The sequence below is a fragment of the Saimiri boliviensis genome, chromosome 2 (assembly GCF_048565385.1).
Source record: "Saimiri boliviensis isolate mSaiBol1 chromosome 2, mSaiBol1.pri, whole genome shotgun sequence".
NCBI classification, from domain to species: Eukaryota; Metazoa; Chordata; class Mammalia; order Primates; family Cebidae; genus Saimiri; species Saimiri boliviensis.
Window position 1 is genome coordinate 39,339,187 of NC_133450.1, and position 17,237 is coordinate 39,356,423.

Below are 17,237 nucleotides of genomic sequence, written 5' to 3' on the forward strand. Positions count from 1 at the left end.
AATACAAAAAATAAGCCAAGCATGGTGTCATGCCTGTAATCCCAACTACTCAGGAGGCTGAGGCATGAGACCCGCTTGAACCCAGAAAGCGGAGGTTGCAGTGAGCTGAGATCATGCCATGCACTCCAGCCTGGGCAACAGAACAAGACTCTGTCTCAAAAAAAAAAAAAAAAAAAGAGCCAGGCAAGGTGGCTCACACCTATAATCTCAGCACTTTGGAAGGCTGAGGTGGGCAGATCACTTGAGGTCAGGAACAGCCTGGGCAATATGGGCAACTAAAAATATAAAAATTAGCTGGGCGTGGTGGCACATGCCTGTAGTCCCAGCTATTCAGCAGGCTGAGGCATGAGAATCACTTGAACCCAGGAGGCGGAAGTTGCAGTGAGCCAAGATCATACCATTGCATTCTAGCCTGGGTGACAAAAGTGAAACACCATCTCAAAAAAGAAAAAAAAAAAAGCTGGGCTTGGTGGCTCATGCCTATAGTCCCAGCTGCTCAAGAGGCTGAGGAGGTTGAGGCTGCAATGAGCTATGTCTGCACCACTGTGCTCCAGCCAGGGCAACAGATTGAGACCCTGTTTCTATAAATACAATAAAATGAAAAGAGCTAAGAATGATTAAAAAGCTTATTACAGCAGTTAATACCCATGTTATAAGCATCTAAATCAAGATATAGAGCAGCAATGTGCAATCATCTTTTCTGTGAAGACAGAAACTTTCTATAATTTACACCCTACAATACAATCACAGCTACTGAATCCTTGAAAAGTGGTTAGTATAATTGAGTGAATTTTTTTTTTTTTTTTTTTTTTTTGAGACGGAGTTTCGCTCTTGTTACCCAGGCTGGAGTGCAATGGCGCGATCTCGGCTCACCGCAACCTCCGCCTCCTGGGCTCAGGCAATTCTCCTGCCTCAGCCTCCTGAGTAGCTGGGATTACAGGCACGTGCCACCATGCCCAGCTAATTTTTTGTATCTTTAGTAGAGACGGGGTTTCACCATGTTGACCAGGATGGTCTCGATCTCTCGACCTCGTGATCCACCCGCCTCAGCCTCCCAAAGTGCTGGGATTACAGGCTTGAGCCACCGCGCCCGGCTAATTGAGTGAATTTTTAATTTTATGTTATTTTAATTAAATTTGAATAGCCTCACAGTACAGATATGGGACATTGCCATAACCTCAAGAAAGCTGCTTTATCCTCTTACACCTTTGGAGTTAATCTCCCACCTACAGACAACCACAGTGCTGACTTTAATCATCACTTATTTGTTCTGCCTATTCTTGAAGATCATATAAAAGAAATACATATTTGGTTTTTAAAATGCAGATAATTACAGGCCAAGGATCAGTTTTAACAAACACAACAGATGATTTGGAAGCAAATGATACTGTGGTCACACTTTGAGTACCAAATGTTCATCCCCTAGGACTGCACCATTTCCTCTGTGGGAGTCTGTGAAGAAATACCTGGAGGTGCCAGGTGTGGTGGCCGACGCCTTTAATCCCAGTACTTTGGGAGGCTAAGGCAGGTGAATCACCTGAGGTCAGGAGTTCGAGACCAGCCTGCCAATGTGGTGAAATGCTGTCTCTACTAAAAATATAAAAATTAGCCAGGCAAGGTGGCGGGCACCTGTAATCCCAGCTACTCAGGAGGCTGAGGCAGGAGAATCACTTGAACTTGGGAGGCAGAGGTTGCAGTGAGTCAAGATCACACTATTGTACTCCAGCCTGGGCAATAAGAGCTAAACTCTGTCTCAAATAAAATAAAAATAATACCTGGAGGTCTTGGCTGTGTTAGTCTCCAAAGTCCCCCTAAACCAAAATCAGAGAGGAAACCACTTCAGCTTCCCTCTTCACAATCAACTCTTAAGAGCTCACCTCAGATTCTGTGGTTGTTCTTGGTAACTTAATGTGAGTGGCTCTGATCCCAATCTACAAACAGACATTAAAAGCAGGTAAATGGCAAGCCAACTTCAGATATCGAACCATTTCTTTTACAGACGTGACTAACAAACCAGGAGATGTTGATCATCATTTCACCCTTACATGTTCTGAAGAATGGGTCCCTCACTTCAACCCATTCATCATTCACTTGTTAATTGCTACCACTGCACTTCAGCAATGTCATGTTTGCTATTCCTTGTGAAAGGAAATAAAGTCCTGGGACCCCTAAATTCATTAAGCCAAAGGGAAAAGCCAAGCTATAGGAACTGGGTCACACAAACCTGCCTCCCTGTTTTTTGGTTCCTAAATAAGATGTTACAAGATGAAAAGCTACATGCCTCCCCAATATTTTGCCCACAGGGAAATTCCTGGTGAGCTGCAAGATCTTTACTCTAAGATGTTTCTATTAAAATTTCACCATGGCAATGTAAACTGATAGCTTATCTTTATAGGTGCAGTCACCCCCAGCCCACCAGACACAAATGCATATCTGATTGTTCTCCTGCCCCATTTTGTCTGTGTTATCTTATGTAAAATGCAGATTGCCTGCATTTTTCTTCTGCACCACTTGTCTATGTCATCTTATTTAAAAAATACAGATTCACTGAGCCAGCCAAAGTCATGAATGACTATTTTTCCCTACCCGTCTCTTACATGAAAATTGTGTACTTCTCAATAACCTGCCCTTTCCTCTTTAAACTTGGAGAACTCAAAATCATCTTTAAAGAAAGCACCTGTCTCCCAGGTGTGTCCTTAATTTTAGCAAAGAAATCTAAAATGATTGAGACTTTTCACTTTTCTCAGTTGACATTCTGCTCTTTGGGAAGAAAATCATTAATAAGAAAACAAAAACTCAAGGGTAAACCAAAGGCCAGAAATCGAACCCACCCATTTCTGACTTGCAGAATAGATAAACTAATGTCTCCTGTGGGTGATCAAAGTTTTCAGGGGGAGGAGCCAAAAGGGCAAGAGGTAATCGATAGGACCCAGGTGGAGGTGGGGGAGGGTGATGGCACAGCTGTTCTGGTGTTACCTCTTCAGCAGCCTTTAGCTTCACATTTATATAAAGATTGGAATCATCTCTGTTGCCAACCTAGAATAATAAATGCATGCAAATCAGATGATTAGGGAAAGACAAAGTGCACAGAAAAACTTCTACAATTTTAGTTTTAATAAAAGAAATGTTTAATCATGCGACTCTTGTTGCAGAGAACTTTTACAGGAGTACAGGGAGGTTGTTGGGGGTAGGAGGGATTATATGAACACAGGTGCTGTTACAGCCCCTCCCCTAAACAAGGCCCACCCGGTTCCCACTGCAAAGCCCCAGACAGGGAAAGTAGAGGATATCTGCATCTGCACTGGAAACTAAGCAAGGATGCTGCAGGCCTACCGAAACATGGGATTTCTTTGGCCACACCAGAAGAACAGGGTATGGAGGGCTGAGAAACTGTCATCAGGTAAGAAAAATGCCTGAGAGGCACAAGCACCCAGAGGGCACATTCCACACCCACCCCCCCACAACCCAGAGAAGAGGAAAGAGGGTGGAAGGACCTCACTCTAGTTTACATAGAATAGACAGCCAAGCAAGACAAAGGGCAATCTGCTGGCCCCAAGACAGAGAGGAGGCGGGGTGCAGTGACACCGGTCTGCAATCCCTGCACTTTGGGAGGTCAAAGCAGGAGGATTGTTTGAGCATAGCCTGAGCAACATAGCCAGACCCCCATGTTTACAAAAAATTAGCCAAGTGTGGTGGGGCATGCCTGTAGTCCCAGCTACTCGGGAGGCCACGGTTGGAGGATTAATTGAGCTCAGGAGTTTTGCCACAATTGCACCACTGCACAGTGAGTTATGACATCATGCCTAGGCAGCCTGGGCAAGAGAGAGACCTCGTCTCTTAGAAAAAATGAGAGAGAGAGAGAGAGAGAGAGAGAGAGAGAGAGAGAGAAATTTGTAGTGCAGAGGCCAAATCCTTTGAACCACCATGCTGTGTCTCACTATGTTCCCTCTGTTTCTTTAACCATGAACATATTTGTAGTTTATCATTATAACCATTTATTTGTAAAATTTTATTTTACTCATATTTTTCCATGCTCCAATGGTTGACATTTTTCCTTTTATAGGTTGATATATGCCATCATAAGTTTTGTGTTTCTCCCAAAATTGCAGAGGGTATCACAGTAGGAAAGGTGGTAGGTCCCTTCATATCAAAGATAACTGAAGTATCGCTCCTTTTAACAAGACCACCGCAAAGAAAGAAGCCGGCCCTTGTAACAGAGGATTTTCTGACCTTGGCGTATTGATGCTCTTACTGGACACTCCCCTCAGATCTCAGGACATGGCCTGAATCTTAGCTTCAGTTGTTCCTTATATAGACAGTACTCAGTTTTGTGGTGCTAATTTGCCAGAAGAGTCCTTTGAGGGGAATTCTATTTTTTTTTTAATAGGTTATTTGTACCTATCCAATGTACCTAAGTACATTAGATGCTTCCCGTGGGGGCTTCCCTCGACTTTTAGTGCTTCTTATGTTTCCTTTTTGGTCATTTTCTATGTATGTTCTTTGCCCCCACCACCCAATCCTCACTGATTCAGCTACCAGATTTGATACATTCTGGAATTTTTAGATCAAAGTAGGAAAGGAGGTGGTTCTAAATACAAAAGTATTATTTTTTGCAATTTCATTCATATTTATATCTACAACTAGTTATTTAGTCTTCACTCCAAGTCCTTTTTAAGCCACAACTTCTCTGTTCTAGAGTTTATCTTCATTCATGTTTCAGGTAGGTGAAATGTAACTCTAAGTCACTTTTCCAGGAAAGGTAGGTAGACATTTTTCTAAGTCTGTATAACTGAAAATATTTTTCTGCTGTCCCTTGCAATTGACTGGCCTTGGCCAATTTGGAGTGACAGCATTTTCCTTTGGAGATGTTGTTTTTGGCATCTAATGTTACACAGGAGAAATCTGAGGCCTCTCGTCGTTGTTGTTCCTTTATACGTAACTGTTTTTTGCCTTAATATTTCTGAAGGAGTTTGTCTAAAACACTAAAACTGCCACCGGTTCCAGAAAAAAAACTTAACATAGTTATGAGCATATGTCAAAATTTTATTGTAACCCTAATGCAAAGGGAAAGACGTCTAAAAAGCCAATTCAAAGAGTCACTCTTACTTTATTTATTTTTGAGACAGGGTCTCACTCTGTGTCACCTAGCCTAGAGTGCAGTAGCATGATCATGGCTTACTGCAGCCTGCAACTCCTAGGCTCACGCACTCCTCCCACCTCAGCTTCCCACGTAGCTGGGACTACAGGCACACACCACCACACCCACCCAATTGTTATATTTTTCTGTAGAAATGGGATTTCACTATTGCCCAGCCTGGTCTCAAACTCCTGGGCTTAAGCAATCCTCCTGCCTCAGCCTGCCAAAGTGCTAGGTGGGCGTGAGTCAACACACTTGGCCAGTATAGGCATTTTATAGGGGAAAGTGGTTATAGAACCATTGATAGACTCAATGCAAAAATAATGTTTAGTTAAAGAACATGGATTCTTGACTGGCAGTCAAGTGAGTGGGTGGAAGATTGGGTTCCCAGAACAATTCTTAATTCCATTACAGTTTACAAGAAAATCACTAAAGCATTTTATATAGAATGCTGATTTCTTCCTTGAAGGTAGCTGAGTATTACATCATCCAAAAAAGATCCTATTCCAGAACAGGTTAGGGACAGTTTTTTTACACCATGAGTCTGCAAACTGTTTCTGTAGAGGGGCAGACGGTATATATTTTAGGCTTTGTGGGACACATACCCTGTCACAGAATTGCTTTTTTAACTCTTTATCAACTGGGCAGCATTTGGATATGGGCCACAGTTCACTAATCCCTGCTTTATACCATAACATATCTTGGATATTGGTCTACTGGTTCATTTTTCTTTCTGTTTCAGAAACCTTTTGAAGATATTGGCTAGTTGAGTTTATTAACTGTATTGTTTCTGTCCATGTATTTTGTGAGGACTGAATGAGTTACTATACATAAAGCACTCTGAGTAGTTCCTGGATACTGTTAGTAATCAGTTTTTTGGCCAGGTGCAGTGGCTCATGCCTATAATCCCAGCACTTTGGGAGGCCAAGGTGAGTGGATTGTCTGAGCCCATGAGTTAGAGACCAGCCTGAGCAACATATCAAAAACCCCATCTATACAAAAAACACAAAAATTAGCTGGGCATGGTGGTGCACCTGTAGTCCCAGCTAACTTGGGAGGCTGAAGTGGGAGGATCCTCTGAGGGATGGGGGAGGAAAGAGGTTGCAGTGAGCAGAGATCATACCACTGCATTCCAGCCTGCATGACAGAACAAGATTTTGACAGAGAGAGAGAGAGAGAGAGAGAGAGAGAGAGAGACTAATGAGGCTAAGGGGCTGAGGCTGTATTTCTATCACCTTAGTACAAACTTTTTTTTTTTTGAGACAAAGACTTGCTCTGTCACCCAGGCTGGAGTGCAGTGACATGATTACAGCTCACTGCAGCCTCAACCTCTCAGGCTCAAGCAATCCTCCCGCCTCAGCTTCCCCAGTAGCTGGGACTATAGGCAAGCACCACCACGACCAGGTAATTTTCATATTTTTTTGGAGACAAAGTCTCTATGTTGCCCAGGATGTTCTTGAACTCCTGGGCTCAAGTGATCCACTTGCCCTGGCCTCCTAAAGTGCTGGGAGTACAGGTGTGAGATACCATGCCTAGCCCATTAGTATCTATTATAATGAAAAGTCAAGTCTTAATTTTCTATAAATCAGTTATTTGGGAAGTTACTCATTTATTTTATTTAAAAAAAAAAAAAAAAGAACACTCGATTTTTAAATATATACATCGGCCAGATCATGAATGTTCTTGAATGCATTGTTAAGGAATTAGAAAAACAAAGGGGAAAAACAAATGGGTTTTGGAGACAGAAGTGGGTTCATTTCCCAGACTCAGTTCCTTCCTGACTGGCTTTGGGCAAGCTACCCAGGATCTTTGACCATGAGTTACTATGACTATAAGAGGATATCTCCTACCTTGTAGGGTAGTATAAAACATAGAACAATTAGAAATATAAACATCATTTGTATTATAAGTAATACAGGTGGAACATCCCTAACTCAGAACTTCAAAATCAGCCAGGTACGGTGGCTCACACCTGTAATCTTAGCATTTTGGGAGGCCAAGGCAGTGGATCACTTGAGCTCAGTTTGATACTAGTCTGAGCAATATGGAGAAACTGTGTTTCAAATACTAAAATTAGCTAGATACCTGTAGTCCCAGATACTCAGGAGGCTAATGCGGGAGGATAGCTTGAGCCAGGAAGATGGAGGCTGCAGTGAACCACGATCAGGTCCCTGCACTCCAGCCTGGTCAACAGAGTGGCACCCTGTCTCAAAAAAAAAACAAAACAAAACAAAAACAAACAAAAAAAAAACCCCACAAATCCAAAATCCTCCAAAATCAGAAACTTTGAGCACTGACAATGCCAAAAGTGGAAAATTCCACACCTGGCCTCATGTGATGGCTTATGTCATGCACATTATTAAAAATACATAAAATTCTAAAAAAAAAAAAAAAAAAAAAATACATAAAACTGACCGAGCATGGTGGCTCATGCCTATAATCCCAGCACTTTGGGAGGCTGAGGCAGGTGGATCACCTGAGGTCAGGAGTTTAAGACCAGCCTGGTCAACATGGTGAAACCTTGTCTCTACTAAAATACAAAAATTAGCTGGGCGTGTTGGCACGTGCCTGTAATGCCAGCTACTTGGAAGGCTGAGGCAGGAGAATTCCTTGAATCCGGGGGGAGGAGGTTGCAGTGAGCTGAGATTGCACCATTGCACCCATTGCACTCCAGCCTTGGCAACAAGAGCGAAACTCTGTCTCAAAATAATAATAATAATACACACACACACACACACACACACACACACACACAAGTATATAAGGTATATAATGAAACATAAATAAATTGAGTGTTTCGAGTTGGGTATCATCCCTATGTAAATGCAGATAACGAAATCCAAAACACTCTCCTCCCAAGCATTTCAGATAAGGGATACTCAACCTGTACTGTCCTTCTGGTAAAGGATGAGGAGTGAGTGTGGCTGGATAGATTGTGATCAGACTTGCATTTTAACAAGGGCTGCAATTGTGGTCAGGATGGACAGGAGGCATCTAGATAGAACCCCCAAATCACTAAGCAGGTAACTTATAGTGGCCCCAGAGGAGGGAAGAGTAGGAATCAAGAGAAGGCAACAGATTCCAAGAGTTAATGAGAGGCAGAATCAATAGAATAGCCCCTAATCGGATGTAGAGAGTAAGGAAGAGAGTTCCCAAAGAGAGGTCCTTAGGCTTCTGCTCAGAACATGTGGGAAGATGGTGGTGCCAGCCCCAGAGTGGAAAAGACTAGAGGTCTGAGGCAGGGAGATGTGATTACAACATATTATATAAACCTTGTATCACAGAAAGTTGTTGACTTTGGAGCTAAAGTAAAAAATTAAAAGATTCTACCACTGTTTTATCAGCAAGAACGTAGGAGACTAGCTGTAGAACAGTGTTTATGTAATAAAAACATTTGTAATAAATAGATTTTAAAAACAAGGTTGGAAGTTAATTTCTAAAATGGGGGGAAAACCACCTCCCAATATTGCTTAAAAAAAGAGTATACTTCTTGCCTATGACATTTACTCTTTCTACAACAAACAAATTGCAAAAATAAGCCAAGAAATAACCAGTTGCCAAATGTACCAGTATACACCCACAACATATACTTTGATTCTTAGTAATTTGCAAGAAAGGGAAAATCTACCACAGCAGAGAACATGCCAGGCTGAGAGTGACAGGCCTTCTGTGCTTTTCTTCTCAGCTAAGCCCTCTTAGACAAACAGCAGAGGAGGAGAGGGGGATATTTAAGTACTATTCACTTTGACTTTTTTTTTTTTTTTTTTAAGACAGAGTCTTAGGCTGGAGTGCAGTGGCACAATCTGGGCTCACCGCAACCTCCTTCCCTCAGGTTCAAGCGATTCTCCTGCCTCAGCCTCCTCAGCAGCTGAGATCACAGGTGTGCACCACCATGCCAGGCTAATTTTTGTTTTTTTATTTTTTGGGTCTTTTTGAGATGAAGTCTCGCTCTTGTGCCCCCAGGCTGGAATGCAATGGCGCAATCTCCGTTCACTGCAACATCCGCCCAGGTTCAAGTGATTCTCCTGCCTCAGCCTCCCAAGTAGCTGAGATTACAGGCACCTGCCAACATGCCCAGCTAATTTTTGTATTTTTAGTAGAGATGGGGTTTCACCATGTTGGCCAAGCTGGTCTTGAACTCCTGACCTCAGGTGATCCACCCACTTGGCCTCCCAAAGCATTGGGATTACAGGTGTGAGCCACTGCACCCAGCCCACTTTGACATTCTTGATGAACAAGGGATAAAAACTTAGCAAGGGATTAAATGATGTGTTGGAGACATACAAATAAAGAGATTTCCAGGGAGCATATGTCCTGAACTTGGGTGAAACTGACGGAAGTTTCAAATGAAAGCCCTGAGATTCCTGCCATGCAAATGAAGACTGTAAATATTCCTTCATACATTTGCCTGTAAAAAAAAAAAATTTTTTTTTTTTTGAGACAGTCTTGCTCTGTCACCATCACCCAGGCTCTGCTCCCCAAGTTCAAATGATTCTCATGCCTCACCCTCCCCAGTAGCTGGGATTACAGGGGCCTGCCACCACTCCCAGGTAGTTTTTGTATTTTTAGTAGAGATGTAGTTTCACCATATCGGCCAGGCTGATCTTGAACTCCTGACCTCATGATCTGCCTACCTCAAACTCCCAAAGTGCTGGCATTACAGGTGTGAGCCACTGGCCAAAAACATTTGTTGAATGTCTCCCTACTGGGTGGATCTGGAGCTCAGGGAAGAAACTCTGGATAGAGACCTAAATTTGGAAGTATTCCCTCATGAAGCTATGGGACTGTGTGAGGCCACTTAGGGAAAGAATAAAATGGGGAAGAGATCTCAAAGCTGAGCCCCAAGGTATTCAGATGGTTTAGGTCAGGCGTCCCCAAACTATGGCCCGTGGGCCACATGCAGCCCCTGAGACCATTTATCCGGCCCCCGGCCGCACTTCAGGAAGGGGCACCTCTTTCATTGGTGGTCAGTGAGAGGAGCACAGTATGTGGCGGCCCTCCAATGGTCTGAGGGACAGTGAACTGGCCCCCTGTGTAAAAAGTCTGGGGATGCCTGGTTTAGGTATTAGGGTGATAAGCAATAACAAGCAAAGGAGATTAGAAGGAGGGAAGGAAACAAGTGGTGTCCCAGACCAAGGAGCCTGGAGCTCAGAAGAGATCTAGATTTAGAAGTCATTGGCCTGATAGATGAAACTGCCTGAAGTAATGGTTCTGACTCTTGAGGGACCCCCCAAGGCCTTCTGAAAGATTAATGAGAGTCAGACTAGTTTCATCATAATACCACTATAGCTGGGCACAGTGGGTCACGCCTATAATCCCTGCACTTTGGGAGGCTGAGGTGGGTTGATCACTAGGTCAGGAGTTCAAGACCAGCTTGGTCAACATGGTGAAGCCCCATCTCCACTAAAAATACAAAAATTAGCTGGGTATGGTGGCACGTGGCTGTAATCCCAGCTGCTCAGGAGGCTGACACAGGAGAATTGCTTGAACTGGGACCCGGAAGGTGGAGGTTGCAGTGAGCCAAGATCGTGCCACTACACTCCAGCCTATGTTACAGTGTGAGACTCGGTCTCGAAAAAGAAAAAGAAAAAGAAAAAAACACTCTAATGTTGTTTGACTTTTTCATTGTGTTGACATCTGTACCGATGTTGCAAAAGCAACGGTGTATAAGACTACTAGTGACTCAGCACAAATCAAGACAATGGCTTTGGACCAGCTGTCAAGGTATCCTTCATTGTCAAATACTCTCAGTAAAACTAGATGCCAGTTTCAGTAGGACAGCCCTTGATGAAGAAATATACATTATTAATTTTCTTTTTTCTTTCTTTTTTTTTTTTTGAGACAGAGTTTTGCTCTTGTTACCCAGGCTGGAGTGCAATGGCGCGATCTCGGCTCACCACAACCTCTGCCTCCCGGGTTCCGGCAATTCTCCTGCCTCAGCCTCCTGAGTAGCTGGGATTACAGGCACGCACCACCATGCCCAGCTAATTTTTTGTATTTTTAGTAGAGACGGGTGGAGGGGGCGGGTTTCACCATGTTGACCAGGATGGTCTCGATCTCTTGACCTCATGATCTACCTGCCTTGGCCTCCCAAAGTGCTGGGATTACAGGCTTGAGCCACTGCACCTGGCCACATTATTAATTTTCTTAAACCTCTCAACTTGGCGGAGCACAGTGACTCATGCCTATAATCCCAGCACTTTGGGAGGCTGAGGCGGGAGATCACTTTGAGCCCCAGAGTTTGAGACCAGCCTGGGTAACAAGGTGAAAAACCATCTCTACAAAAAACTGCATATAATTAAGGCTGGGTGAGGTGGCTCATGCCTGTAATCTCAGCACTTTGGGAGGCTGAGGTGGGTGGATCACCTGAGGTCAGGAGTTGGAGACCAGTCTGGCCAAAATGGCAAAACCCTGTCTCTACCAAAATTACAAAAATTAGCTGGGTGTGATGGCAGGCACCTGTAATCCCAGCTACTCAGGAGGCTGAGGCCTAAGAATCACTTCAACCCAGGAGGCAGAGGTCGCAGTGAGCCGAGATCACACCACTACATTCCAGCCTGGGGGATAGAGTAAGACTCTGTCTAAAAAAAAAAAAAAAAAAATTAGCTGAGCGTGATGGCAGGCACCTGTAATCCTAGCTACTCAGGAGGCTGAGGCAGGAGAATTGCTCGAACCCGGGAGGTGGAGGCTGCAGTAAGCCAAGATTGTGCCACTGCACTCCAGCCTCAGCGACAGAACAAGACTCCATCTCAAAAAAAAAAAAAGAAAAAGAAAAAGAAAAAAATTAGCCAGGCATGGTGGCACATGCCTGTACTGTAATCCCAGCTACTGTGAAGGCTGAGTGGGAGGATCACTTGAGCCTGGGAGACGGAGGTTGCAGTGAGCCAAGACTGTGCCACTGCACTGAGCAACAGCAAAACCCTGTCTCAAAAAAGTAAAAAATAAATAATAAATAAGCCTCAACTCTTGAATGCATGTGTTAATAGTCTATGTAAGGAATTGGGAAGCACTCATAATGCACTTCTGCTATATACAGAACTACAGTGGTTGTGGTTGTTACTAAAGCATTTGTGTTTTTGTTTTGAGACAGGGTCTCACTCTGTCACCCAAGCTGGAGTACAGTGGCATGAACACAACTCCCTGCAGCCTTGACTTTCTGGGCTCTAGCAATCCTCCTGCCTCCCTCTTATGTAGTTGGGACCACAGGTCTGCACCACCACTCCTGGCTCATTTTTTAATTTTTCTGTAGAGATGGGGGTCTCACTTTGTTGTTCAGGCTGCATTTGTGCTTTTTTTTTTTTTTTTTTTTGCCTAGTTAGCTGAACTAGATGCATTTCTATATGGAATACCATTTTTACTTGAAATAACAACTGACAAGCAATGATTATTTAGGCTTGAGTATCTGACAAATATTTTCTCAAAAATAAATCAAGTAAGCCTGGTATTTCAAGGAAAACAATTAATTGTATTTGTTGCCAATGATAAAATGTTGAGTTTTTGGATGAAATGTAAAATTTTTTTATCCACCCTTGTGAGCTTGACAGCTTCTCAATACTTGAAAATTTCTCTGATGAGCTTGTTGGTGATGTTAATGATTGCAATTCTTTTATATTGCATAACGAAATGTTAACATTTGGAAGATCTGCATAATTCAGGGAACTATTATTTTCCAAATGAGGAACAAAGGATGTTACAAAACCATGCATGGGGTAAATATTCATTCCAAATGTAACATTTTGATGTAACAAAGTATGAGAGTCTGAGAAGATGTAACAAAGTAGCAAAGTTCACTGATGGCTGTTTCAGATTCTACATTGCAATTAATCTTTTAAAACTTTACTTACTGAGTCCTGATACATTGTCAAAGAAAAATATCCACAATTACCTGGAAACACTATTTTACAAATTCTTCTCTTTTATAGCTACACATCTGTAAGAAGCCAAATTTTCTCCATATATATCAATGAAACCAGCACAAAGCAAAAGACTGAATGCAGAGGCAGCAGGGACTCCAGCTCACTTCTATTAAGCCATACAGGAAAGAGGTGTGTACAAATGTAAAATAATGCCCCTCTTTTCACTAAATTTTGGTTTTAAAAAAGTTATTGGAAAAAAACATTGACCAGTCATCAAAAAAAAAAGAAAAAAAAAAAGTTATTGGCTGGGTGCAGTGGTTCACACTGGTAATCCCAGCACTTTGGGAAGCCAAGGTGGACAGATCATGAGGTCAAGAGATCAAGACTAGGCCAGGCACGGTGGCTCACGCCTGTAATCCCAACACTTTGGGAGGCCGAGGCGGGTGGATCACGAGGTCAACAGATCGAGACCATTCTGGTCAACGTGGTGAAACCCCGTCTCTACTAAAAAAAAAAAAAAAAAAAAAAAAATTAGCTGGGCATGGTGGTGCACGCTTGTAATCCCAGCTACTCGGGAGACTGAGGCAGGAGAATTGCTTGAATCCAGGAGGCGGAGGTTGCGGTGAGCCGAGATCGCGCCATTGCACTCCAGCCTGGGTAACAAGAGCGAAACTCTATCTCAAAAAAAAAAAAAAAGAGATCAAGACTATCCTGGCCAACATGGTGAAACCTTGTCTCTACTAAAAATACAAAAAATAGCTGGGCATGGTGTCGTGCGCCTGTAATCCCAGCTACTTGGGAGGCTGAGGCAGAAGAATCACTTGAATCCAGGAGGTGAGGTTGCAGTGAGCCAAGATCACACCACTGCACTCCAGTCTGGAGACAGAGCAAGACTCCATCTCAAAAAAAAAAAAACAAAAATAATAAATAAAAATAAAATAAAAACATAAATAAATGAGCTTACTATTGACATTTTTAAATGAATAAACATTTTTAAAACTTCCTAATTGTTCTCTCTCTCTCTTTTTTTTTTTTTTTTGAGACGGAGTCTCTCTCTTTGGCCAAGGCTGGAGTGCAGTGGCACAATCTCGGCTCACTGCAACCTCTGCCTCCTGTGTTCAAGCAATTCTGTTGCCTCAGCCTCCTGAATAGCTGGGATTACAGGCGCCCACCACCACACCCAGCTAATTTTTGTATTTTTAATAAAGATGGGGTTTCATCATTTTGGGCAGGCTAGTCTCAAACTCCTGACCTCAGGTGATCCACCCAACTCAGGCTTCCAACGTGCTGGATTACAGGCATGAGCCACCACCCCTGGCCAAAATTTCCTAATTTCTAATATAGTAAACATTAATTAATAAATCTGTATAAAGCCGGGCGTGGTGGCTCACGCCTGTAATCCACACACTTTGGAGACCAAGGTTGGCGGATCACCTGAGGTCAGGAGTTCAAGACCAGCCTGTCTTTAAAAAAAAGAAAGAAATTTAAAAAAAAAAATTAAAATTAAAAAAATAAATTTGTATAAACAATAGCTCCTTGAGGTCTTACATCTTTAAGAGTGTAAAGGGGGAGGTCAGGCGCGGTGGCTCAAGCCTGTAATTCCAGCACTTTGGGAGGCTGAGGTGGGTGGATCACAAGGTCAAGAGATCGAGACCATCCTGGTCAACGTGGTGAAACCCCGTCTCTACTAAAAATACAAAAAATTAGCTGGGAATGGTGGCGCGTGCCTGTAATCCCAGCTACTCAGGAGGCTGAGGCAGGAGAATTGCCTGAACCCAGGAGGCGGAGGTTGTGGTGAGCCGAGATTGCGCCATTGCACTCCAGCCTGGGTAACAAGAGCAAAACTCCATCTCAAAAAAAAAAAAAAGAGTGTAAAGGGGGCCAGGCGCAGTAGCTTACACCTATAATACCAATGCTTTAGCAGGCAGAGGCAGGAGGACTGCTTGAAGCCAGAAGTTCAATGCCACAGTGAGCTATGATTACACTACTGCATTCCAGCCTGGTGACAGAGCAAGACCTTGTCTCAAAAATAAATAAATAAATACACTGAATTAAAGAAAAAAGATTATAAAGGGGCCCTAATAAGACCAAAGGTTAAGAGACACACACGCTTAGAGAGTAGAGAAAGGGTATCCACAGAGAAGAAAAGAGGGCCATTATATGCCAACATTTCGAAGTTGAACCAAAGATGGGGAACCTGCCAAGAGAGACTGAAAAGGCATGAGATTCCACAACAGCCCCTCCACTCCCCACCAAAAAAAAAAAAAAGTAGAGGGAGAGGTCTGAAATGATACTAAGAGATCAAGCAAGGACAACATTAATGGAAATACACAATCATAATACCTGTAATATTGCCAGGCCTGGTGTGAAACCAGGTACTTGCTCCTTCAGCTGAGTCACTTGATTCTTCAGTCTCGTCTTTATTTGCCTGGAGAAAAAGGGTGGAGTTAACACTGCATGTTTCAAGTAAAAATAAGTGATACAGATTATTAGATGTATTTCTCTTTTGTTTGTTTATGACAAGGGGGTCTCGCTCTGTTGCCCAGGCTGGAGTGCAGTGGCACAATCAAGGCTCACTGCAGCCTTGACCTCCTGGGCTCAAGCGATCTACTACCTGGGCCTCACAAAGTGCTAGGATTACAGGTGAGAGCCACTGCACCTGGCCTGTATTTCTCTCTCTCTCTTTTTTTTTTTTTTTTTTTGAGACGGAGTTTCACTCTTGTTGCCCAGGCTGGAGTGCAATGGCGTGATCTCAGCTCACCACAACCTCCGCCTCCTGGGTTCAAGCAATTCTCCTGCCACAGCCTCCTGAATAGCTGGGATTACAAGTATGTGCCATGATGCCCAGCTAATGTTGTATTTTTAGTAGAGACAGGGTTTCTCTATGTTGGTCAGGCTGGTCTCGAACACTCAACCTCAGGTGATCTACCCGCCTCAGCCTCCCAAAGTGCTGGGATTACAGGCAGGAGCCAACACACCCAGCTTGTATTTCTCTTGTAAATAAAAAACAAACTAGCTAGGAGCAGGCAATGGTCCATGCCTATAATCTCAGTATTTTGGGAGGATAGGAGGGAGGATTGCTTTGGAACAGAAGTTTAAGACTCACCTGGGCAACACAGTGAGACCCCCATCTCTACAAAAAATAAAACATTAGCTGGGAGTGGTGGCAGGCACCTGTAGTCCCAGCTACTCAGGAGGCTGAGGCAGGAGGATGGCTTGAGCCCAGGAGGTTGAGACTGCAGTGAGCTATGATGGTGTCATTGCACTACAGCCTGGGTGATAGAGTAAGACTGTCTCCAAAATAATAAAAAATAAAAACACTACTGAATGGACATTATCTGGTTTAATATACGCCAGGAACTTAACATTAATTTTCCAGGCCACAAGTAGACATAGATCTTTTCTTTTTCTTTTTTTTGAGATGGAGTCTTGCTCTGTCACCATGAGTACAGTGGCATGATCTTGGCTTACTGCAACCTCTGCCTCCCAGGTTCAAGCGATCTCCTGCCTTAGCCTCCCGAGTAGCTGGGACTACAGGAATGTGCCACCATGCCCGGTTTTTTTTTTTTTTTTTTTTTTTTTTTGGTAGTATTTTTAGTAGAGATGAGATTTCACTATGTTGGCCAGGATGGTCTCGATCTCTTGACCTCGCAATCCGCCCCCACCACCTCGGCCTCTCAAATTGCTAGAATTAGAGGCATGAACCACCATATCCAGCCATAAGCGGATCTTTTCTAACTCCTACTGACACCAACTGGGCCATGGGGTTCAGGGATAATTGAAAATGTACTAGTTGATGGCATTCAAAATCATATAGTAAGTAAATGAAAACTTAGACCAACACTTCTACAAAGTACCGATCGTCATCTTTTTTCACATTTCCCCTCTCCAAGTGCTGTCATGAAAAAATTTTACAGGAAAGAACTCAAGCACATACCTTTTGCTCAACCTGCACTAGTAAGATGATATCCACAGGTTATCCACATAATGTTGAATGATAAATCAACAAAAGCCACTCCAAATTCAGTATGAACTTACAAATTATATTCTATTTCACAAAGGAATATTCCTTACAAAGAATTTAACACAAGGCTAAAAGTATAACCTCCTGCAGTTTCCTTATTAGAGTGAAAAAAAAAAGTATAACCTCTTGCAAAACTAAGATGATCAATTTACCAACACGCAGCTTCTCAACAATACATTAGGATGTCAAGTAAATTATATCCATAAATAAATATTCAAAT

General features: G+C 43.0%; 2 protein-coding genes across 3 annotated transcripts in view; one reads left to right on the top strand and one right to left on the bottom strand.

The window, feature by feature from the left end:
- ZBTB25 (zinc finger and BTB domain containing 25) overlaps positions 1-13,691 on the top strand; it is a 109,700-nt gene extending 96,009 nt beyond the window's left edge. Inside the window, exon 5 of the mRNA XM_003924424.4 lies at positions 13,060-13,691. The gene's annotated coding sequence lies outside the window, so the exon portion shown is untranslated. The remainder of the gene's footprint in view (positions 1-13,059) is intronic.
- Positions 1-17,237, bottom strand: part of MTHFD1 (methylenetetrahydrofolate dehydrogenase, cyclohydrolase and formyltetrahydrofolate synthetase 1) — a 75,162-nt gene that overhangs the window by 47,624 nt on the left and 10,301 nt on the right. For both annotated transcript variants that reach the window (XM_003924423.4, XM_039469356.2), the window contains exons 2-4: positions 15,337-15,421; positions 2,977-3,036; positions 1,878-1,931 (exon numbers count right to left, since the gene is read on the bottom strand). In XM_003924423.4, the coding sequence (XP_003924472.1) occupies positions 1,878-1,931; positions 2,977-3,036; positions 15,337-15,421 (199 nt within the window). The remainder of the gene's footprint in view (positions 1-1,877; positions 1,932-2,976; positions 3,037-15,336; positions 15,422-17,237) is intronic.